This window comes from Trypanosoma cruzi, genomic scaffold (genome assembly GCF_000209065.1).
Source record: "Trypanosoma cruzi strain CL Brener 1047053516753 genomic scaffold, whole genome shotgun sequence".
Classification (NCBI taxonomy): domain Eukaryota; phylum Euglenozoa; class Kinetoplastea; order Trypanosomatida; family Trypanosomatidae; genus Trypanosoma; species Trypanosoma cruzi.
This window is the reverse complement of record NW_001849394.1, coordinates 61,079-82,999: the sequence shown is the minus strand read 5'-3', so window position 1 is coordinate 82,999 and position 21,921 is coordinate 61,079. Positions and strand designations below refer to the sequence as shown.

General features: G+C 50.1%; 11 protein-coding genes and 1 pseudogene across 11 annotated transcripts, besides 38 other annotated features; all 12 read right to left on the bottom strand.

Moving 5' to 3' along the window:
* Positions 1 to 6,641: part of a sequence feature (heterozygous, Esmeraldo-like haplotype) that runs on past the window's edge.
* Positions 87 to 146: a microsatellite.
* Positions 216 to 288: a microsatellite.
* Positions 323 to 360: a microsatellite.
* Positions 386 to 3,439, bottom strand: Tc00.1047053508277.340 (hypothetical protein, conserved; the record flags this gene model as incomplete). Its single annotated transcript, XM_815199.1, has 1 exon — positions 386 to 3,439. The coding sequence occupies one exon, from the start codon at positions 3,437 to 3,439 to the stop codon at positions 386 to 388; it is 3,054 nt and encodes a 1,017-aa protein (XP_820292.1).
* Positions 442 to 497: a microsatellite.
* Positions 1,842 to 1,883: a microsatellite.
* Positions 3,168 to 3,193: a microsatellite.
* Positions 3,511 to 3,537: a microsatellite.
* Positions 3,595 to 3,652: a sequence feature (A-rich).
* On the bottom strand, positions 4,074 to 5,342 carry Tc00.1047053508277.330 (actin-like protein, putative; the record flags this gene model as incomplete). Its single annotated transcript, XM_815198.1, has 1 exon — positions 4,074 to 5,342. One exon carries the CDS (start codon positions 5,340 to 5,342, stop codon positions 4,074 to 4,076), a length of 1,269 nt encoding a protein of 422 aa, XP_820291.1.
* Positions 5,353 to 5,380: a microsatellite.
* Positions 5,512 to 5,537: a microsatellite.
* Positions 5,774 to 6,664, bottom strand: Tc00.1047053508277.320 (hypothetical protein, conserved; the record flags this gene model as incomplete). The annotated part of the gene is made up of 1 exon (XM_815197.1): positions 5,774 to 6,664. One exon carries the CDS (start codon positions 6,662 to 6,664, stop codon positions 5,774 to 5,776), a length of 891 nt encoding a protein of 296 aa, XP_820290.1.
* Positions 6,642 to 7,411: a sequence feature (areas merged during assembly that could not be assigned to a particular haplotype. This can correspond to areas where the two haplotypes were merged or to regions with more than two copies in the genome that were merged during assembly.).
* Positions 6,680 to 6,721: a sequence feature (T-rich).
* Positions 6,971 to 7,028: a sequence feature (T-rich).
* On the bottom strand, positions 7,036 to 7,860 carry Tc00.1047053508277.310 (uncharacterized protein; the record flags this gene model as incomplete). The annotated part of the gene is made up of 1 exon (XM_815196.1): positions 7,036 to 7,860. One exon carries the CDS (start codon positions 7,858 to 7,860, stop codon positions 7,036 to 7,038), a length of 825 nt encoding a protein of 274 aa, XP_820289.1.
* Positions 7,412 to 7,598: a sequence feature (areas merged during assembly that could not be assigned to a particular haplotype. This can correspond to areas where the two haplotypes were merged or to regions with more than two copies in the genome that were merged during assembly.).
* Positions 7,599 to 8,343: a sequence feature (haploid, non-Esmeraldo-like haplotype).
* Positions 8,137 to 8,790, bottom strand: Tc00.1047053508277.300 (hypothetical protein, conserved; the record flags this gene model as incomplete). Its single annotated transcript, XM_815195.1, has 1 exon — positions 8,137 to 8,790. One exon carries the CDS (start codon positions 8,788 to 8,790, stop codon positions 8,137 to 8,139), a length of 654 nt encoding a protein of 217 aa, XP_820288.1.
* Positions 8,344 to 8,600: a sequence feature (haploid, Esmeraldo-like haplotype).
* Positions 8,601 to 9,036: a sequence feature (heterozygous, non-Esmeraldo-like haplotype).
* Positions 8,994 to 9,024: a microsatellite.
* Positions 9,037 to 9,479: a sequence feature (areas merged during assembly that could not be assigned to a particular haplotype. This can correspond to areas where the two haplotypes were merged or to regions with more than two copies in the genome that were merged during assembly.).
* Positions 9,111 to 9,145: a microsatellite.
* Positions 9,268 to 9,289: a microsatellite.
* Tc00.1047053508277.290 (hypothetical protein, conserved) lies at positions 9,315 to 11,414 on the bottom strand (the record flags this gene model as incomplete). The annotated part of the gene is made up of 1 exon (XM_815194.1): positions 9,315 to 11,414. The coding sequence occupies one exon, from the start codon at positions 11,412 to 11,414 to the stop codon at positions 9,315 to 9,317; it is 2,100 nt and encodes a 699-aa protein (XP_820287.1).
* Positions 9,480 to 14,838: a sequence feature (heterozygous, Esmeraldo-like haplotype).
* Positions 11,454 to 11,486: a microsatellite.
* Positions 11,515 to 11,539: a microsatellite.
* Positions 11,753 to 12,376, bottom strand: Tc00.1047053508277.280 (uncharacterized protein; the record flags this gene model as incomplete). The annotated part of the gene is made up of 1 exon (XM_815193.1): positions 11,753 to 12,376. One exon carries the CDS (start codon positions 12,374 to 12,376, stop codon positions 11,753 to 11,755), a length of 624 nt encoding a protein of 207 aa, XP_820286.1.
* Positions 12,511 to 12,544: a microsatellite.
* Tc00.1047053508277.269 lies at positions 12,697 to 13,323 on the bottom strand (annotated as a pseudogene).
* Positions 13,647 to 13,681: a microsatellite.
* Positions 13,857 to 15,107, bottom strand: Tc00.1047053508277.260 (actin-related protein 3, putative; the record flags this gene model as incomplete). Its single annotated transcript, XM_815192.1, has 1 exon — positions 13,857 to 15,107. The coding sequence occupies one exon, from the start codon at positions 15,105 to 15,107 to the stop codon at positions 13,857 to 13,859; it is 1,251 nt and encodes a 416-aa protein (XP_820285.1).
* Positions 14,839 to 15,621: a sequence feature (areas merged during assembly that could not be assigned to a particular haplotype. This can correspond to areas where the two haplotypes were merged or to regions with more than two copies in the genome that were merged during assembly.).
* Positions 15,229 to 15,253: a microsatellite.
* On the bottom strand, positions 15,399 to 16,550 carry Tc00.1047053508277.250 (hypothetical protein, conserved; the record flags this gene model as incomplete). The annotated part of the gene is made up of 1 exon (XM_815191.1): positions 15,399 to 16,550. The coding sequence occupies one exon, from the start codon at positions 16,548 to 16,550 to the stop codon at positions 15,399 to 15,401; it is 1,152 nt and encodes a 383-aa protein (XP_820284.1).
* Positions 15,622 to 18,416: a sequence feature (heterozygous, Esmeraldo-like haplotype).
* Positions 16,557 to 16,588: a microsatellite.
* Positions 16,757 to 16,814: a sequence feature (T-rich).
* Positions 17,098 to 17,123: a microsatellite.
* Positions 17,518 to 17,679: a sequence feature (GA-rich).
* Positions 17,716 to 19,206, bottom strand: Tc00.1047053508277.230 (nucleolar RNA binding protein, putative; the record flags this gene model as incomplete). The annotated part of the gene is made up of 1 exon (XM_815190.1): positions 17,716 to 19,206. The coding sequence occupies one exon, from the start codon at positions 19,204 to 19,206 to the stop codon at positions 17,716 to 17,718; it is 1,491 nt and encodes a 496-aa protein (XP_820283.1).
* Positions 18,417 to 19,090: a sequence feature (areas merged during assembly that could not be assigned to a particular haplotype. This can correspond to areas where the two haplotypes were merged or to regions with more than two copies in the genome that were merged during assembly.).
* Positions 19,091 to 21,921: part of a sequence feature (heterozygous, Esmeraldo-like haplotype) that runs on past the window's edge.
* Positions 19,492 to 19,515: a sequence feature (AT_rich).
* Positions 19,873 to 19,904: a microsatellite.
* Positions 20,108 to 21,781, bottom strand: Tc00.1047053508277.220 (uncharacterized protein; the record flags this gene model as incomplete). The annotated part of the gene is made up of 1 exon (XM_815189.1): positions 20,108 to 21,781. One exon carries the CDS (start codon positions 21,779 to 21,781, stop codon positions 20,108 to 20,110), a length of 1,674 nt encoding a protein of 557 aa, XP_820282.1.

Here is a 21,921-nt window from a genome sequence, read left to right as displayed (position 1 = left end):
TTGTGTGCACCCGCCCCCTTTTCAAAACCACTTTTTTTTTTTTTTTTTTGGTGTTTGGTTTCTTCTCTACTGTTCGGTTTCCTCAATTTTATTTTTTATTTATTTATTTTCTCTACTTTTATTATTATTTTTATTTATTTATTTTTTTGAAGGGTCATTTCTTTCAGTGGACGACGAGAAGGAGGAGGAGGAAAAGGGGGGCGCGGGGAAACCAAAAACAAACAAAAAAAAAGGAACAAACAAAAAAAGGAAAAAAGTACAAAATCAAACAAACAAACAAACAAACAACCGCGGAAAAAGAACGAAATGGATGATTCAAATGAAAAAGAAAAAAAAAAAAAAAAAAGAGAAAAGAAAAAAGGGAGATAAGAGCGGCATTTTCCCCTCACCGGCGCTGAATCGCGGGCCGGCGAACGACGCTGCTTGTGTTTGTGTTGTTATTGTTGTTGCTGTTCGTGCTGCTGCTGTTGTTGACGACGCTGCTGCTGCCGCTGCTGGGGACGTGGCGTGCCTGCAGTTGTACGGCCTGCGCGCCAATGTAGTGATGGGCACAGTCATCGCGCGACTCGAAGTATTTCTGCGCTCGCAGCCTTGTCTCATCGGAAATGATGCTATCGCCCAACTTCGCCATGACATGCGCGCCTGCCGAAAGCGGTCGCAAGGACTCGGTGGAGCCTTCCTTCAAGACAGCGTACAACTCCGCGACAAGAAGCAGCTCGCGTATCTCACGGTCCTGGCCGTCCACGACTAAACTCAGCAGGTCCAAGTTGTCCTCCAAGTACGCGGTGGTGTTGCTGCAGAGCTCCGCATGCAGGATGGCGCTAAAGATCTCAGGAGCCATTAGCGGGCAGCGCAGGTAGGATGAGGAGCGCACGGCATTAAACAGAGCCTCCTTCGAGGGTGTCCCCGTAATAAGTGCACAGAATACATGGATCTCCATACTCGCAAGACGAACATCGGGGAAGTTCACCACATTCAGCTCGTATTCCCTCTTACGGTGAGTGTTGTGTCGATGGACAACTTGCAGTGGGCGGTAACGCGTAAAGTTCGTGGTCTCATCGCTCGGTGTTCGCGGGCTACTAGAGGCGGCTTGCATATGCTTGGCTACATCGCGCAGGTATACCTTCACCGCCGCCGGATCGTTGACTAACAAATAATGCAGCGCCTCATTGAGCAGGTCTTCGTCTAGCACTTCCCGCACCGTATCACTCAAAATCATGGCTGCCCAGTACTTGAAAATGCCCAAATCTTCATGCAGCCTTTGGCACACCGCGTTGGCAAATGCGCTCATGGCAACCTTGCGCAGTTCCTGCTTCGACGTTCCCTTATGATAGCGGTTTAGGGAGGAAAGGAAGCCACCATACAACGAGCGATCCTTCACCGCCTTGACGACAGTCAAACAGCGCTCCGTCCAAACTCCCACAACGGCAATGTAATCTGCAAAGCTCTTCATTATTTCCTCCACCACTTCTTCCAAGCTGCGTGTGGCAAGTGTAACATTTTGCATGTGTTGCGCCACGTTTTCGGATGTGGCTAGTTGTTTCGTCAATTGGACACTGGAGTTTGTGAGGCAATTGCTCGAGGTAATTGACATGACGCTGCATTGGCGAGATGCGGCGCTCCGCGGGGCGGGGATGGGTTTACCACCCACAAACACTAAGTGCTTGCTCTTTACTGACATGTCATTCGTCATCGCCGATGCAGATCGACTTCCTGTGGAGTTAAAATAACTTTCTTCGTTGCGCGGACTAAGGGGTTGTGGCAGAATAACAGAACCATTTGTCAACCGTTTTCCATCCTGAACAGATTGCTGCACCTGTTGCGGATCGTCAGCAGTTTGCGTTGTCTGTTGCTGCTGTTGTTGTAGTTGTAGTTGCTCTTGTGACGCAGCAATGGCAGCGTTCCGCTCCTCCACCAACTTCTGTAGCCTCTCAACGGCAGACATCAGAAGGAACCTAATGCGCGACACCGGATGACGCAACGACCAATGCTGCAGGAAGTGGGTGCACTCCACCAACATGGATGATCCCAACGGGGTACGAAAGAAGGCCGCATCCACGATGCCTAGTAGCGTGATGGTCTCATCCATCTGTGACTCCGTCGGTGTGTAGGGTGGGGGGACACACAATCCTTCACGACCGTACAGCCCCGTGCAGGCTGTCACAAGAATGTTTCCAATCACCTTCTCTGTCACAATATGACGTAGGAAGAGTTCACCCACAAACCGCACAATGCCACAAACCCGATCCCGCCGCTCCTTAAAACTTTCTTCCGCACCTTGAGAGGCGCGGTCTTCCCCACCTCGCTCAGCCCGCTCTATGCTCTGCTCCTCCAACTGCTGAAACTCCATCTGGCAGCGATGAAGGAGCTGCTGCCGCATTCGGTACTCAAGACTTTGCTGCTTGTCGCCCACAATTCGTTGACCCCCCGGTACCTTGCATAGCGCAGAGACTAATTCAGCGTACAGGTTGGAGAAGTGTTGCTCACGCACCGCCTTTAGAAAAAAGACATCAACAATTTTTGCCAGCATCGCGTCATTGGCCTCGGGAATGGGTAGTCGCAGTAACTCGTTCTTAACCTCACGGTATTTTTCCGTGTCATTGGAGACACGGTTAAGGATGGAGATGACGAGGTGGTGTAGCTCCTTTCGCTCCACCTCGCCAAACAAGCCACGTTTCCGTCCAAGTGTGCTGGACACGGAAACAGGGGCATCTCGCCGATTTCCCCACAACTCCGACAATGCCTCAAGTTGACGCGCTGTGTGATACGCAGAGGAATTGGATTTCAACCTCGACACCGCAATCGGAGGAGCTGCGGGTATTTCAGGCACTGTCGTCGCTACAATCTCGCGAAGTTGCTCAAGGAATGCTGCCGTCCTCCCTGGACAGTATTCAACCACATGCTTCAGTCGTTTCATGGCCTCACGTGTTACGGTGACATCGTATGAAAGGCATGTAAATGAGGCAGTAAGTTTTTCCTTTGGGGGGTCGGAAACAATAGACGTTGGTTTATCCGTGACCGCTGTCGTTGTGGACATCTCACCTTCTACCGTTTCTCCTATTGCTCGCTCTGTGGAAGCAGCACAGGCTTCCATCTTCGTTTCACCTGATGAGACTGTCGTTGGTGGAGCTGGTGAGACACCTGGAAGCGAGGACGACAACTCCATTTGCTGCGGCTGCTGCTGCTGCTGCTGTGGATTGTCATCCCTATCGTCCTTCAGAACCGTCAGGGCGGCTTCACGTACCCCATCAACAGGCGCTCTTACGGCGGTCTCCAACAAAGAAATCACTCCGTAACGTTCAAAACTCTCACGTGCGGCGCACAATGCATCTACGAGTGATTGTGGAATACTACGCCTATGCGAGGCCCGCGTCAGGCTCCCTGGTACGGAGCTGGTGCGCCTGGGCTTCTCCACGCTGGCCGCTCTCAGTGGCTCCATTGGGGAAAAAAAAAAAAAACAATGCAAAGAAGAGGCGAGCAAGACACACAGGCAAGAAAGACGGAGGAAAGATATATATATATATATATATGTATATAAAATAAAATAAAACAGACAAGGTGTGCACGTTGATTGCTGGCAGCAAAAATACACCCTTCTTCTTCTTTTTTTTTTTTTTTTGATTTCCCTCCCTTTTTGTTTGTTGTTATTATTACCTGTGCGGTGTGTGAGTTTGTGTCTTTCTCCCTTCCTGATAGTTAACTAAGTTGTTTACCTTGATTGAAGCTGTTCACTCTATGCCCCCCAAAAAAAAAAGAAAAAGAAAGTCATAAGAAGACGTACTGAAGTAGAGACATTGGCCACAACCCACCCCAGGGAAGCGCAGTAAGTGGGCCATACACAGAGAGACATGTACACAGACACATACAGGGACAGAATGGGAGAAAAAAAAAAAAAGATCGTTTTCTGTACATCAGAAACACCATTGTGTTTACACATGCTGCTCCACACCGCACCCTCTTCGTTTCTCCACTCTTTGCCCACCAACAGACGTATATCATGCTCCGTCGCTCATTCCTTCCCTCCGCAGAAACACACACAAACACACGGAGAGACAAACAGTCATGGATGCACTTCAAAAACAACGTCGCAGCACGGCAGACGGGCCAGACTCCTCGTAATCCAACTTCGTCACCCAGAACTCCTGAAAAGTCGGAAGTGACGCCAAAATGGAGCCTCCCACAAAGGCGGCATGACGACGCTCGGTGCGGGCAGTAACATGAAAGGTATGAGGCATAAACGTATTGAGTTCACTGTCCAAACGCTCAGGGAACCCACGTATCATGGAACATCCACCGGAAAGATGAATCGACCGTTCTAGTAGAGGCGAAATATCACGGTCACATACGTTCAAAGACCCTAAAATGAGCCTGGGGAGACCGTGAGGCTCTGTGGATGTACGGAGCCGCTCCACATTATCAATGAAAAACTGATCACCGCTGAGTACATCGCTTGACACAAGAGAAGGATCAATCAGCATTTCTGCCGGTACAAAACGATTTGAGTCAAGCGTGATGATTGTACCATCCGGTAGCCGATGCCGCACCGCGTACTTACTTGTGATACCGTCACTATTACCGCTAGAAATAGCGACTTTGTTTGCCGCCTCCTCCTCTCGCGCTTGGCGAAACACGGCACCCTCCGGGCAGGTCTCGCAGTACTTTTCCTTCAAATGGGACCAAACATCTATGCGGTGATTCGGATGCACCATCGCTGGCAACTCAGGCCCGGTGGACATCATTTGACGCGTGCATAAATCTCCACCGACATTAAGCATGTGTGTCGCGTGAAACAACGGGTAGCCCTGGAAGACAGGGACGACATGACATGCGTTGTAGCCCATCTCTACAGACGTGCCGGAGCAGATACCGGCGGCGTACAGCGCAAGAACAGGACTCTGGGCAAAATGAACGGCTGTCACCCCGTGTTTTTCCATGAGAATTTCCGCCAGTTTCTGCCTTTGCGTGCGGGGAACAAGCATCTTCTCGGTCAGTAGCAGCGGGGTTTGCACCTCCTTGGAGCTCAGCTGCAGCAGCTCATCCAGGTAAGAAAGCAGCTGCTCCATGGCTTCCCAGTCCACCTCGCCCTTCTCTATGACGCGGGAGACCTCCGTCGTCGCACGACAGTTATAAGCCTTTTTAAGGCAAAGTGAAGAGGACTCTTTTCCGGTGCCTTTCACGACACATGTGGGCTCGTCAACGCGGGGTTTGTCATCTCCGGCAAATCCAATCCGTGTGGTGTAGCTCCCAATGTCCACAATGGCTGCCTGGCGATGCACCACGGCAACTTCATCGGGGAGAGGAATATTTGAAAGTATTTTCGCGGTTCCCTCCGCAATCCGCATCTCCTTTGATAAAAGAAAAAAAAAAAAAAAAAAAGAAAGGAGATAATGTCACTATATGTATCCCTTTGTGTGTATTCAATTATTTTTCACGTACAGCGCCGATGAACCACCCGAAATGGCAGTGCTGCTGGATGATTCCTATTCCCCCCCTTCTCCCCCAGACACATACAAAAAAAAAAAAAAAAAAAAAGGAAATATATATTTACGTCCATACACGCTCATACATGCATATACACAACTTCATATTTCCCTCCCTTTTATTCTTCTTCTTCTTCTCCAGAATTCCACATTTCTCCGTGACATTTCATATAATACATTTCTGTTTATTTTCATTCTGTCTTGCTTAAAGTTTAATGCTCTTCTCCACTCCTCATGTTTCTTCCGTCATGTCAGGCCAGAAAGCAACAACAACAAAATATACCCCTGCCACACTATCGGTGGCACAGCGTGTTTGCCGTAAGAATCTCGTCCTTTAAAAAGTAACAGAAATCCCGCTTCATGACACTCATGTAGTCCCGCTCCAGCGGTGGCAGCGGCTCCACGTGCGGGTGAGAGCGCTGCATTTGTGAGAAGTTATAACTCTTCGACGACATGCCCAACGCCGTGTTTAGTGCATCCTGAACAAACATTGACTTTGAGATGGCGAGAGGGTCCCCATTCGAGTCCCACTCGCGTTGCGTTTCATTCATCTTCGGCCTCGTTGGGGCGTCTGCATCCCACTCACGCAGCATGTACAACTCAAATTGCTCATCCAGCGGGAACTGCGGACTGACGGCGGAAAAGAAGGCAAAAAACTCCTCGAGTCTCACACCGCCAGCCGCATGTGCCTCGGCAGAAGCAGCGGCAGTGCCCTCGACATCCCCCTGGACGCATGGTGGGGAGGCAAACGTGTCGCTGAGATCCCCCCGTGTCCCGCTGAGAGCGTAACGTTCGTGCAGCTCATCGCGCGACACTTCTCCCTGCTCGTTCTTCGGCAGCACCTCCCAGGCGCGCAGGACGGCCTTGTGACGTCGAGTGTTCAAACCCGTGAGGTGGCGCACAAACCTGTCGGATGTGATGTAGCCGTCCTGGTCGTCGTCAAACGCGGCGCACAAGTACTCCGTCTCCCCTTCGCGAAACCGCATGCCAAAATCCCGCAGAAGATCAATAAAAAGTTTGTGCGTCACGCCCTTCTCACCACGCGCCCGCTGCTCCTCCTCCAGCTCAAAGAACTGTCGCAGTGCCTCAACGACCGACTTTGGGCCGCCCCCACGACGCACGGCGCACTTCACACGCAAAAACACGCAATCCTCGCGAGGGTTGTTCGTGTCACTCCACAGCATCGCCGCCACTGCACTACAAAAGCGAAACAACAACAACAACAAAAAAAAAAACAGAGAAACAGCAGCCTCGTGAAAGGCGCACACAAAACATAAAGCTACACCAAAACGCAAAGGAACGTGGAGAAGCATGCAAGTGAATTATTGGCCGAAACGCCGCAAAAACAAACAAACAAACCAAAAAGCGGCAGACACGTACGCCTTCCCACAAACACACATACATACAATTATGAAAATAAAAACTGTTATTCCCGAGCAAAAAGAAGCGACTGTGAAAAATAAACCACCCGAATACTCCTCTCCCCACTCAAAAAGAAAAAGAAAAAGAAAAAATAATAAAAAACATCATAATCAAAATAAAAAAAAATTTCATGTTATGTAATGCAGACCAACCTTTCTTCAAAGGGAGCGTGATACCTGGACCACTGCTTCTGATACCGTGCCGCACGTGGATCCTTCAGCAGGTTTATTGTCGTATCTGTTGCGTCATCACTGTTGTTGTGCCAAAAGGCAACAAACTCCTCAATTAAGGCACAGAGCAAAGTGGAATTTTCGTCCTCCGCGCTTCTCAGAATCTCGGAGTACTCATCCTCCCCATGACTACAAGTGTCAGGGAAGCCACTGGAGCCACCGCACGAGAGCACATCATCCATCTCTTCTTCCAGTCCCCATGGTTTCAGGCCGGAAAAAAAAGGCGCCACCAAAGCTCCACGACCACTGAAAAATTCATCCGCAATGAAGGACGCACAAGTGTCGTCTACCAGCAGTGAGGTGGCGGGAAAACCGGTCACCGCCAGCGGCTTCTTTCGCTCCTCGGGGCCGCAACAGTGTGTGCTGCCAAACTTGAAGGCTAACGGCACGGGCATCAGCGGCCGCAGAACCTGCTCGGCAATGGCATTTGCATATGAGGGTGTATTGCGTGTAAACAACCCCACCTGAACGGCCACGCGTGTGGTGCTGAGTTCCGCGCTCACCCGATGCAGAAATTCACCCAAGTGAGGGCGAGTTGTAATGATGTAATTCCGCATGTAACGTCCCCGCTCCGAATCATAATAACTGAGAGTGTGCTGAGGTGCAAAAACACCAGCACCACGTGCTGTCCAGGGACACTCAGCGGGAAAACGGCGGCACCCGGAGAGCAACGTGTTATCAATGTCAAATAGGAGACATACGAGGACCTTGCGGCCGCTGTAGCTCATCCTGTCCAGCGTCTTCACCGTCGCAGCCTTTTCCTGGAAAGAGCATGCCAAGTGTTGCAGCAGGCAACAAGAAAAAAAAAAATGCAAAAAAAACCAAAACCAAAAAGTTATAAGTCATACGTGATAAAATGCCGCATCAACACCCTTCGCAAGAATGGGAGAATTTCCCCCCTCACCAAAAAAACGACAATGAATATATGAATATATATGCAGAGAAGTATTACCTTCCAGCACTCACTGCCACTAAGTTATTGACTTCTCTCACTCAACATGCATTCATCTCTCCACATCCGTCAATTCTTCAAAATCATCGGAGTAGTACGTCTGCATCTCTTCTCCCACCCACTCACCCTGCGCCACCTCCTCCACATTCCTTTGCTGATGCAGTGTCTCAGCATCCGACAGCCACAGCAGCACGCCCTTCTCTGCAGGCAAAGTCTCAAAGGATTCCAACTGTAGGGATTCTAAGGCAGCCATAAGCGCTTCCCTTTTTTTGATCTCTAATTCAGTTAAAGCCAAAGGAGATGTTTCCATTCGCCGCGTTGCTCCCCGCTTCCCCTTTTTCTTCTTCCTTTCGCCATGCCGTTGGTGTCTTGGACGCCGCTCCCTGTGTGGCGGTTGCTCCTCGATCTGCATGATGCGCTCCTCCATTTCTTTGCTAAACAGAGGGATCGTGGATGAATCCAAGTCGTGTGGGCCGGAGCCTCTGAGGGTATTCGTCGGCGGCCCACACACCGACACATTATTCTCGAGCGTGTGCAGGAGTTCCTGCGTGTCAGAATTGAGCTCATGAAACAAATGGGGCTCCACGTGGTTAATTAACCCCCGAACTTCACTAAGAAGAGCGTCGCGGTATTGTTTCTCTTGCCGCAGAGCCGACACACGCCGCTCCTGCTCTTCAATTCCGCGCCGCAGTTGTTCCACGTACATACCCGCGTGCTAAAAGGCACAAACACACACACAAAAAGAAAGTGGCAAAATCCCACAAGAATGAAGACACGAAATTAACAGCGACGGATGTCAATTTAGACGCCAATGAGAAGAAATCTCCTCCTCAAATAATAATAATAAAACCAAAAGGAACAAATTAACTTAAATGAGATGTTGCGTCACAGAAGAGAAGTGGAGCTACCAAAAAAAAAAGAAAAAAAAAAGAGAAAAAAACAACAAACAACAAACAACAACCCTAAAAAGAGGTCACCGCACATCATTCCTCTGCCCTTCTAAAAGCAGTCACCTGCTTGTTGCTGTTTTTTTTCTTTTTCTTCTTCTTTTTGTTCTTCTTGTGTGCATATCTCTTAAATATTACGTCGCCTCACAACTCCTGCCAATTCAATCGGCACAAGACGCGCCCTCCTCTCCCGTCCCTACGCTCATCCCACCCCATCACCCCCACCAATAAATGTGACAACAACAACAACAACAACAAAAAGAAAAGAAAAACGGCCTCCATGTCATTTCGCCATGAACAGCAAATATTGCAAGAGCGGCCGACATCGCAAGTGGTGACCGTCTTTAAAAACTACAAGCATCTCTTCCGCTGTCGCACAGCGTTCAACCAATGGAGCGCGGTAAACAAAGAGACTTGCCGCCAGCAAAGGCAAAAGCCACAGGGCAGAAGGTGCAAAGGAAGACACCTCCTTTTCCTCTCCCTCCATTTCTTTCTTCTTCTTCTCCACCCCACTTTCCACACCCTCTCGAATGTGCACAGACAGTGACGTACGTCCAGCAAATATTTCTTCAATGTGATAGGACAAAATAAGGTCCCAAAAGGCCAGAAGTTCCGCTGGCTCAAGCACCTCCACAAATGCGGTGATCATCCATTGAATCGCCAAACGTAACGGTGGGAGACCAAGCGTGCGTGTAGCATGGAGACACGCTGGAGCTGCAAAGCGAGCTATCAACGCCTCAAAAATCCAGCAACACTGCGCCAGTTCAGGCGTGGGGCCCTGAATACGACCCCAGAGTTGTCCAAAAAGCGATGAAACGAGTTCGTACTGCTCCACCGTATCGCCGGTGATGTAACACACCGGTGCGACAAGTAGTGAAAAGCAACGAACGGGGAAAAAACCCGAGGGCGGTGGCCTTCGCTGCCGTGGCCCAGTTTCCTCATTATTTTCCTCTAGAAATACCAAATAAGACTCAATCTGTTCAGACGAGCGACCCATCAGACGCAACGTGTTTTTCATATGCATCTCTGGCAAACTCCTATCCATGAGGAGAGAGACGACGAGTACCTCCGTCTCGTCCGAGAAGATGAAATATTTATCGCTGTTACCCACAGATTGCAAATTATCCACCTTAACAATGGCCTGAATCACCTTAGCCGTTGTCTCCTGCTCCTTCGTGGCGTAACTATGGTAAATGCGACGTCTAACCTTGTCGCGGCCATTTTTCGTGGCGAAGGTCAAGAATCTTTCCACGCCATCGCAATGCCGATTCACCTGAAGTTCCCCACGACCCCCAAAGAGTGAACTCCCATCTGTGACGATAATTGAAAGCTGTAGCGCACGTGCGTACAACAAGCGACGCAAAGAGGGGCTTACTCTACCGCGCAACGCCTTCGCCACCGCTCCTGGGGAATCAGCAAACTGTAAAAACGTATTAATGTTCTCTTCGGCATCATGCGCTGAAATTTCTGTATGGCTAATGGTCTTTGGGCATCCGTTTGAGGGATGAAGCGCTGCAAAGGACCGACGAAGTATCGTGAGACTTGGGGCAAGCTCCTCATGTCGTGCCAATAATTCTTGGATGGGCGCCCGAAACACCGTCAGCAGTCCAAAGGAGTCAATACTGTCATGACAAAGTGAGACATCACCGCCAAATAAGCGCGAGGTCAGTAATTCCTCCGTGGCCGTGCTGTTGAGACCAGTCACCAAAGTTTTGTAAAGTTGCGCCACGGACCACTCCACATCGTCTCCCTCATTGCCGTCACGCCTCGCTGGCAATGCCGCACCGGCTGAGTAGCGTACCTCTCGTTTCAATTCGTTCACACGTAAGGACAATGCTTCCCTCCATTCCTCCCTCGACTCAGCAAGGAGGGAGTGCAACAAGGTACAAAGCGGACACGATGATTCACTATGTTGCTTCGCCGCATCTTCATCGTCCTTCTGAAGTTGGCGATGTATCTCTCGATCACGACGCTCCAAAAGAACAAAGCGTCTGGAGTTCCACTCGGAGTTCTGTTTGTTGATCATCACCGAAAGAAAACCTCGCATTTCATCAACAGAGGGAGGCTGCAGTGCCTCTTGGCCCAAAACTTTGCTGGTGTTCCCGGAATTACTGGCTTCATTCACATTGGGCATCCAATCAAACTTTGGGATTGGCGCCGTCGCTTCCAGCCCCCGCTGTGCAAAATGCAAGGTGGCGTCGGTCTCTGGCTCAAGCTTCTGAGAGGATGCGCCACCTCGTTTCTCCGCGCCCGCCGGATTCAGCCACCGAGGCAAGGTCGGTGTTGGCGTCGCTGAGGGCAGATGTCGCGGTTTGCCTCGCTGCGAAGGACGAGCATCCGGCACAGGAGTTGCCCTCGTGGTCTGAGGCTTTGCCCACGGCATGCTGGCGGCTCTACCCTGCGAAGAGGTTCAAACATGCAAAGAGAGAGAGAGAGAGAGAGAGAGAGAGACAGACGGGATTGAACGGGCAGCCCCCACGTAGAAAAAAAAAAAAGAAAAAAAAGAAAGGAATCCACAGAAAAAACAATAAAAATGGGCCCGCCTGAAACCCAGCAACGGTGACACCAAACACCTAAAGAGAAGACTCCTTCTCCTTATTCCATCCTTCAAGTTTCCACGCTGCAAAAAAAAAAAAAAAAAACAGCATCAAACAGCAGAGACACAAACGCCCCTTCTTTATTTTGTGCTCATTTCGGATTTCTTTTTCTTTTTTCGTTGCTTCATTTCTGACGCGTAAGACGCTCCGCCTCAGCCAACATGTCGCGTAAAGTTTCCAGCAGATCTTCAGCCTGACCGGAAGTGCACGCAACTCTCGCCAGCACCTCTTTCCCCTCTTTGGTAGGAAGCCGAGTTGCACAGCTATTTCCAGTAAACACAAAATCAAACACAGGCGCTGAAGGCGTGATGGGCGTCCCGGTGCGATCGCCCAATTCATGTGACAAGGACCATGAGACACCGGTTAACTGAGGTAGAAATGATTGCCGCATTCCTCCTATAATGCCAAGGCGAAAAAGACCTTCTAGCGCGGCATCAAATGCATCCGAAAGAACAATAGCCTTCTGATATTGTAGGTGAAGTGGTCCGAGTGCCTCACGAAATGTCTTCCCATCACATTGACAGCGCACCGCCTCAGCATAGAGGGCTGCAACACCGTCCAGTGTGGGTGCCGATACCACTGTATTATCAGGGCTCGGCTTGCTCTCTTTGGGTCCACGACCCGCAACCCCGTCGGCCTCGTTGTGGGGGCGTTGAAGTTCGCAAAGCACCCACTCCGCCGCACGCTCCACATCTTCCAGAGCGGCCGCATTAATCGCCTGGATAAACACGGAAGCAACATGAATCATGGGAAACACGGTATCTAATGTTCCCTCGTATCTGCATCAACAATGGGAAACGGAACCAGAGTGAATTAAAGCCCCCCTTTTTCCCTCTTTAGAAAGAACAGCAAAAATAAAAACAAAATAAGAAGAAACAGCAAAATAATAATAATAATAATAATAATAATAATAATACACTTTAAAGCTTCACCACCGCGAATGCCAGTTATTTTGTTCTCCACACTCCCTAACACCCTATTTGCCTATTTACTGCAGTGGAAATTCTTGTTCATTTGTTATTGTTATTGCCAATATATATATTCTTTTCCCTTTCCTCCTCCCACACATCAGCCTCCTTTCAACTCTTGATTCATGTTGTACCAGCGACGAGGTTGACTCGGCCTCAGCTCGACCACAAGACTGTACCGCACCCTCTCACCCCTCTGGGCCCAATCCGATCGCACACGGTGCAGAACAGGAGGGAGAGCATAATTCGAAAGGACACGGGCCATATTACTACGGAGGACCAAAGTGTCGTCCTCCTCGGAGGGCGGACTGGGTGCTTCCCACCCGGGAAGCGCATTTATCCTGTCTTCTACCTCCGTCTCATCATATCTGTAGTCACCCGGGCGCTCTGGTTTTGACGGCAACTCTTCCTGCAGATTCAACTCTAACCCTGGTGCGGACGCTTGAAGGAGAGCGGTGCAAAGTCCAGGGTCATAGTGCGGCCGACAGCCGGTGCCCGGGCTGTAACGCCAGATGCGGAAGACAGAGCGCCGCCCAATGTCGTTGAGGAATTCATTGCGGGCAACTTCCGGTATGGAGGCATGCAGCAAAGTACGATGCGCAAACTCCATCGCAGCTGTTTCGAGGCCTCGACACACGTGCAAAAGAGGTGGTGGAACACGCCGCCGTGCTTCATCCGCATCTCGCAGACGGTGAAGCGTCACAGACAGCTCCGTCTTGGGCGGCAAAAAAACCGATGCGTTTTGCCGGTGGCTAACACAAAATGGGGGGAGCACGTGCTCAAAAAGTTTAGACTCCTCCAATGCGGCATACGCAGCGGATGCTTCATGGCGCGAAAAGAGCGCACAGAACGTGACCGACACAGACGTTCCCTTCAGTTTTTGTAATGGCCAATAAATAAAAATATGCTCAAATAATGCAGCTGCCCTTTTTTTTTTTTTAATCTCTCTCTGTTTACTTCCGCCGCATCTCACCTCAACTTTCGGATGCCGGGAATCAAGGCAGTGAGAGCAGCCAAAAGAAAAATACAATGGTCCATAGAGAGAAATTTACACACACACACACATACACGCACAAAAACACGCAAGATTTACCGGTAGAGGCAAACACACCGAAAACCACACGGAGAATCGGATGGGAGAAAAGTCTTTATATATAATTCTTTTGTTTCGTTTTTCTTTCGTGGACAACTTGGCAGACAACTTCTCTTCAAACCCGTACACATACACACACAAAGGATAAAGCGTGAAGAACAACAAATTTAGTCAAAAACGGAGTGAAACATATTGTTCTGCCGGCAAATATACGGGCCATACTCCTCGTATTGTTCCTTCGTCTTGGCCAATGTACTGAACTCTGGGCTCGACCCCAGCATGCTACCGCCGTACCACACAGCGTAACGTTGTCGGTCGTGCGACACAACGTTGACATCGTATGTGATCTGCCGATTAGGGTCTTTGGAGGCCTCCATGTTTTTCTTTGCACGTCGGTCAACAATGACGCGTAGATCCTTCTGCAGGCGTTTGTCAAACTTTGGGAACATTGTTGTTCCGCCTGAAAGCACAATGTTTCGGTAGAGCGGGCGTCGGCAGTCAATGGGGCACGACCACACTGCCCTGTCAACCACCTCCGGCAATGGCATGGTCCATTCGCCGCTAAATATCTCCGGATGAAAAAACACCTCGGGGCCCAAGAACTTTTCGTAGCCAACATCTACTGCATACGGCTGCCCTGTCTTGCTGTTCACGTCACAATGTTTGGTAATGTGGTCAGGAAGATTCCGGTCATACGTGTCAAACTCTCTGGCAATGTCGCGAGCTATATAACAGTACTGCTCCTTGATGCGCTGCGCCAGCAATAACGCATCATCTGGTGGCACCGGCTCACCTCGTTCCCGCAGTCGCTCAAGGATAAAGTTTGTAATATCGCGACCCGCAAGCGGGATGTGTTGAATGGCTTGGTTCAGCACAAAACCGTCCACGATAGGTATGACGTGTGTTACGCCTGCGCCCGAGTCAATCACGAGGCCGGTGTCTTTTCCGGCAACACCGAGTTCTTTTGCCTTCCCGGATGTCCACGACGCCCGTAATGCAAGGGCTCCTTGCACAGCAATATGCAGTTGCTTCACACCAAATGTTTCAAACATTACCTCTGCCGTGTACTCACGATTCTCCGGTGGGTTTGCCGGTGGTTCTGTGAGAATAAAGCCGTGCTCCTCCGGTTCCACACGGAGGTACTTGTAGATGCAGTGCTGCCAAATGCGTTCCATCTTGTCCCAGTCCTCTACAATGCCATGCTTGATAGGGTACGATAGCGTGCATGAGCTCGCACGCGCGGCGGCCTCTTCACCAATGTAAAAGTCAAGATCGTCAAAAACGTCGTTTGAGCGACGCCTCACCGTCTCATTGTCGGCGTAGAGGGAGGGGATAATGTACGTTGGCTCCTCGTTCCCAGCGTAGCCCATCTTGGTGTACCCAGTGCCATTGTCGATGACAACAACGGGGTACGACATCGGCCCGATTCGTCGTTTCTATTGTTGAAGACACACGCGCAATTTTTCCCTTTTTTATTTTACGACTAGTTAATTCGCTCCTCCTCTTGTAGAAAAGAACGGTATACAGACACACACACACAAAAAAAAAAAAAAAAAAAAAAAAAGGGAAGGAAACAGTAATTCATATGCACAAGAAAAATAATCTCCCCCCCAAAGTGACAGGCAAACACACAGAGAGAGAAAGAAAGAAAATGAAAAGAGAAATGTATATACGCATGCACGCAAGGAGCCCGTCACTCCGTCACATGTTTATTCCCCCTCGTGCTCCCAGGCGTAGTCCATAATCTTCACACTGGAATTCGTGAGGAACTGAATACGACAGATGACTTCAAAGGCACCGCGATTCATTTTGTGCGCAAGTTCTTCCACCGCCTCAATTTTGTCGCCGCCGGTGAGAATCCGATAAAGGTGGACTAATACCAGTTGGTCCTCCTCCGCGGTGAAGGGCCGATCTGTGCGGAAGGGACGGCCGGCCTTGTGATAATCGGTGCTACCACAAAAGGCACAAAGACCGTCCGTACATCGTGTACTACCAATTCCCACGCATGTGCCTCCCACACTCGCCACACCATCAATCAGGGCAATGTTGTCATGGCTGCGCCATGGAAACGCATCGGCTCTAAGTGAATCAAATGAAACATCAGCCCCACCAGCTCGGTATAATACACGTCGCTCGTAGTCCGCTTCCGTGTCTCGCAGACCCACTGGTGTTGGCATCCGCGCTGGGTCTAGTGGCCAGTTCTCCTCCTCCAGACTGTGTAGTACAATGTCGGCGTAGGCCTCTTGCGAGCGGTCAAACAATGTAAAACTGGCATCGCGTGTATATGCAAGAGACCAGAGAGAGACACGCGGCGAAAGTGGGGTGAGCTCAACACTTCGAGCAACGAGACCCTGGTCGTGTGCAACCACCACGATACGGAAGTCAAGCGTTGGATTACGTGCCACGAGGGCCGCTTCCACCTCCGGAATAAGCCGTATTTCCTCCATGGGGTCACGTGCCGATATTGTGCGGAAGAATGTCACCGGCATCTCTGGTGCATCGATTAATTTGTCCCATCGTTTCATCTTGCGGGTGAACTGCGCCTGAATCTTCGGATCGTTCAGGTCAAAGTGGGCAAAGGCGGTGTGCTGGCCGCGGTAGAGCACCCATATACCAACACACTCCGGGCGATAAGGCGGTAGACCGGGCGGATAAAAGCCGTGCGCAAAACCCTCACGGATGAAGTGCAAAATGCCATCTAGCGTGCAACGACTAAAGTCAAACGGATACGCCTCGGTGCGCAGGCCCAGCTTGCCCAAAATAAGCGCGGGGCCACACCACCCGCCCATGGAGACGTATTTGCGCGGCATCTGCATCCCGGCAAAGCTGACATCCCGCAAGATGGACGAAGAACGCAGCATCCGAACTCTTCCTCTTTCTCTTCTTCTTCTTCTTCTTCCAAAAGCAACAATTTCTGGACCCTGTGCAGAAACCGCGAGAGCCCTCCGCTTTCTCCTTTTTCAGCCCTAACCCAAACGGCCAGTCCCCTGTCAGAGGCAGTCCTCTCTCACGCCCCTCGACTTCTCATCGTACAAGAAGCACAGGAATGGATCCAAAGGAAAAGGGGAAAACAAGAAAACACAAATGAAAAAAAAAAAAAAAAAGAAAAAAAAAAGAAAAGAAAACCACAAGCCGCATTGCACTTCGGTCCATGTATGCACAATTGCCGAATAAAATATATGATAGGTGAGTTGGGCATAAAAGTGAGAAAACAGAAGTGCGTAAAAGAAGAAAATGCGCTGCGGAGTTGCCCTCTTCTCGTTTTCTTGCGTGTGTGTGTCTGTGTGTGTGTTTGCATCTCAACAAAAAGAAAAAAGAGATGACAGTTGGAGAAATGTACAGTCTCCCGGGCAATGTTGCAATGACATCGCCCTCCCGTCGTCGCATTTCTTCCATCTCCCCCACCCGCACAAACACACACACACACACACACAGAGGCAGTGTTCTCTTTCTCCCCAAGGCCGGCTTTATCACTCTCTTCTCACCCACCCATGCGAATGTGGGTATACGCGTCATGTATGCATGCAATTATTTTGGGTTTGACTCTTCGTTGCCCTTTCGTTTCTTCTCATCATTCAAGTTTTTATTGTAAACAAAACAGAAAAAAAACAAAAAAACTCAAGAGAAGGGCAATGATCACCACCTTCCCCGCCCTTTTTTTTTTCCTTCTTGGAGTTTATTGCGCGCGGGACGACAAAGCAAAAGAAGAGGAGAAGGGAAAAACAGAAAACAACAACGGCAGTAGACGCGTATGCAGGGGGGCGTAAGAAACACTCAGGCAGCCACCAGCCGTACTCTCTCCCTCCCATTCTTGGAATGTCATGCGTATTTTTCATTTTCCCTGTTTCTTACTTAATTTCCTACTTTCCTTCTTTTCTTTTTTGTCCGGTCGTTGTTTTCGGTTTTTGACAACCCCTTCTTATGCGTTTGTTAATTTCTTTCCCATTACGCTCTTTTTATTTCTTTCTTTTTTTTTTTCCCTTTCTTACTACCGTGACGGTTATGACGGGCGCGGATGGTTTCATGTTATCTTCGCTGTTGGAAGCCGTTATCGTTTAGGCGTGCCCGCTTGTACGGTGCGCCACCCCCGCCGTAGTTACTGTTATCTCCACCGTTCGGATGCGCGCGCTTCTGCTGCAGCCTCGCACCGCTGCCGCGTGCGTTACCGGAGTGCCCGTATGTTACACCCTCCTCAAACTGGCGTAGTCGTTCCTCCACTTTGCTGCGGTACTCCAGTGCCGGGGCGTTGTCGCCCTCACCAAATGAGTCAATGCGAGCACTAAGGGAAGTTTTCGCTGCCAGCACACGGGACATTGTCCCTTTATTCGGGGCAGCAGCCTTCGCCACAACCTGGGCGTTGTACAAGATACCGTACTTGGGTGTGGCCTGCCGCTGCTTTAAGGCGCGAAAGAGAGCCTTCTCGGCGCCGAGTATCTGCACCGTGGAAGAGGGGTACTTTGCCAGCGACAGGAGTGAGCCTGCCTTTTGAATCAGCCGGGCGCCAATCTGCTCGCCCACCATCGTGGTGAGGTTCGGGGCAATAGTTTGCATGCGGGAGCTAAGATAGGCCGAGAGCGTCTCGCGGTACTTTGAGGCCGCAACCACCTCGCTACAGAGACGACAAATGTTTTCAATGTCTTCTTCAGCAATCTCCGTGCCCATGGACACCATTGCTGCATCTTTCACCTTCTGCTCCAATTCTTCCTCCAAAAAGTCAGAAAAGTCAATGTCCCGGACATTAAAACGTGTCTTGGCGGCCAACACAATCTTTGCGTAAAGCAAATTGTCATTCACAATCTTCGCCAGCTCGGGAAAATGCCATCCGTACCACTCTCGGGCCCGCATCGCGTATTTGTTAATCTCCTTGTCAAGATCCTCGAGCAACGCCACAGCCTGCACCACCATCATGTCCACTTTGTCCGGAGAAAACTTCAGCTTGTAGCGATTCAAGTTGTGCGCCAAGCCGAGTGCCGTCTGGTTGAGCTGCTCCGCCGACACCTCCTGCAGCAGCGCATCGATGTTCGCTCGCAGCGCGCGGAATGTGGCAAGTGTTTCGTCACCGTGCACACAAGGGATGGCCAACGTCTCTTTGATTGCTTTTGCCAGCTTGGAGTCCGCGACGGCGAGCTCCTCCGTGATCTCCTTCTCCACCAAATTCTTCTTTAGGAATTTGCGCACCGGCTTTGAGAGCTCACCGTTCACAACCTGAGTCGTCGTCGCCAGCGCGTCGGCGGTGCTCTTGAACTGCAGCATCGCCTTCAGCCGCCGCCTCTCACCGTCCACCTTGAAGAGGGCGACACCAGCAGGGAGTTCCAGCAAGGCGTAAACCATCTTTAGTGTGTGATTCTTTCTTCGTGACCCGCAAAAGGCAACTTTGGGTTGAAATTCCCTCCTTTTCACTTCTCTTGCGCCGTCCCGAGAGGGTGGAGAATCAAAGGAGTAAGAAGAACGCAGCAGCAGCAACAAAAAGTAAATGCCTTCAATGCCATCCCCCTCCTCCAACACACAGAGACACATACAGAGGGAGAAAGTGAGAGGATGAGAGATATAGATATATATAGACAGATAGAGATGGGCAAATAAAATTAAAGAGGCCACATCGCATGCAAACGTTTATCGATAAAAAATCTGATGCATGGGCATGAAACGGAAGGTCCATCAGGCGCATGAAACAAAAACCTTTAAAACAAAAAAATAGGCGTACAAACAGAGAATGAAGGAGATGCATGCACGCACACATGCCTACTAAAAATCAATGTACAGACAGTGTGAAAAAGAGAGGAAACAGTCAACAACAAAAACAAAAAATAAATAAAAAATAAAAATGTACAGCTCAGCATCCATGTGATATGATCTGCGGGGTTGGTTAGTCATGCATGCATCGTAGTTCATCAAAACATTTATACAAATAACATGGTAAACAACGCAAATATTCACCTGAATGAGGCCTAGCTCCCCTCCTATTCCCAAAAAGAGACAAAACACAAAGAAGACCACAAGTTGTTTCAATGCACCCGACATCCCCCACAACTCGGAGGGGATTCAGACAACACTCAATACGCCCATCAACAAATAGGTGCAAAACACACCTGCTGCGATAACCGGGCATGCCGCAATATCACGAATTGGCATCCTTTCGCGCCCCACAACCGCCGGACTCCCCTGTGCAGAGGGCAATTGCGGTATTATTATTATTATTATTTATTATTATTATTTATTGGTAGTGGGTGGACAAAGAACTCACACCCTGCTGCCTTCCAACGTGCGGTATCGTCGGAAGCAACTCAATTTCCCAGTAAAGAAACAGCGGGGACCAAGAATGCAATATATCACCTTTCTTAGCCCATCCGGCCGCCTGTTTCTTTCACGTCTCTCTCTCTCTATATATACATATATATATAATACAAGAAGACGCGGGTCATGCGGCCAAAATAGCGCCCTTGGCGATACCAAAGCACATATCACGCAGGTCGCCCTCAAGGACATCTGCGACAATCTCCTGTACGCTAAGGATGAACGGTCGGAGTTCTTGCGTCACGCGGTTCTCAAGCGGAGCAATCATCGTTGACTTCAGTTTCTTCAGTGACGGCTGCACGTGTTCATCCCGAAAAAAATGTACCACTGTCTCGTACAGCAGCAGAGTGAGGGCCTCCTGCGCCATCGTACGACTGTCCGCCTCCAAAAAGCCACGAACTTCACGCAGCACGTCATCCCACGGCCGCCGAATTTTGTCACGCTCAAAGAGTGTCTCAAACGTAAAGATACCGTTTGCGATGATGCGGCGTGCTGGCATGACTACACTCTCCTGGATCACACGCCACTCAAACACCTGGTCATTGAACTTCTCCTTCATGGAGGCGATTGGTTTTTGCAGCTGCCAGAGACCTCGTTCCGCTTCGTAACACTCCCCAATGCAGTTGTACTGTGACGCAAGAAACATGTGGTCGCTGCTTGGCACGTAGCGTACTTTGCCTTGGGAGACACAGGCCTCGTATATCCTCGGCAACGCTGCATAGACCGCGCAAAGTTTTGGCGCAACGTTGGCTGCAAGTTTCTTCAACGGTGCCTCCACCCGCGTTGCTAAAAAGGATTTGGTCTCACCACTCATGTAATTATGCACTTCCTCACGAAGAGGTTCCTCAAAGGCGTTTAATTTGTTCATATTGTCCCGCACCTTCGCCTCCAACATCGCACGACGGCCGCACGTTTTCCCCTGTGTTGCATGCCATTTTCCCCATACAAAATTTTTCAATAATTCATCGGACTTTGCTATAAACAAACGCAGTTGCGACATGCGATCCCTCCAGGAACGACCTGACATTCCCAACAAAAGCTTTGGAACAATTTGAGCATCCACAAGCTCCGTAATGGCATCCTGCAGGATCGTCGTCTCCCCCCCACTGAACTCAAGCGAGTCTGGGAGTCCGCACATGACACGGGCGCGGCGAAGTGCCTCGACAAATGCCCGTTGATGAACTCTGTCGTTCGTTGTGACTCGATCCATCAGCCAATGGGCCCTTTTAAAGATGCCACACCATAAATCGTAGCGGTCCTTCTTGGGGAACTGAAGATAAACGGGGCAACGCCGTGGGTGATACAACTCCACTGTCATTTCGGGGTACTTTTCGGGTGCCGACACTTCTGTGCGGGCAACGGAGCAAATTGCGGCCAGTCGATCCAATCGCTCTTCTGTCGCGCGTGTGGCATCGCAGTTCACCACAACATTGCCCAAATTAATACTTCCCAACGGTTGTTTTTTCCCCGCATAATCCTCACGGGATGCGTAGTAGTCAAGAATAAAGTCCCCACGAAGAGTCAAGAAACGGGGTTTCCAGCGCTTCAAGTGCTTACTGAGCTTCGCTGCCATGACTTGCTCACGTTCGTTAATCTGCGTAGGGATATAAGGGGCGCGGTAAAGCTTCCACATGACTGTATCCTCATTTTTGTTCTCGGCCTCGTGCTGCATCGCCTTCCGTACGCGTTGAATCATAAACCGCATGTAGAGCTTCTCATATTCACGTCCAAAGGCATCAAGAAAGACGCTGGCGAGCTCCCGCGTGTCGCTCATCTCTCCACTGAAGGCGGAGCCCATTGCAACCAACAGCCGCAGCCACAAGAGGAGGCCCTCCAGCCGTCAACGATAAATATTATGCTTCCCTCTTCCTACTTTCCTTATTTCGTCTTCGGTTTTTTTTTTTTTTGGTGTCGTCGCCCTCACACACACGCACACAC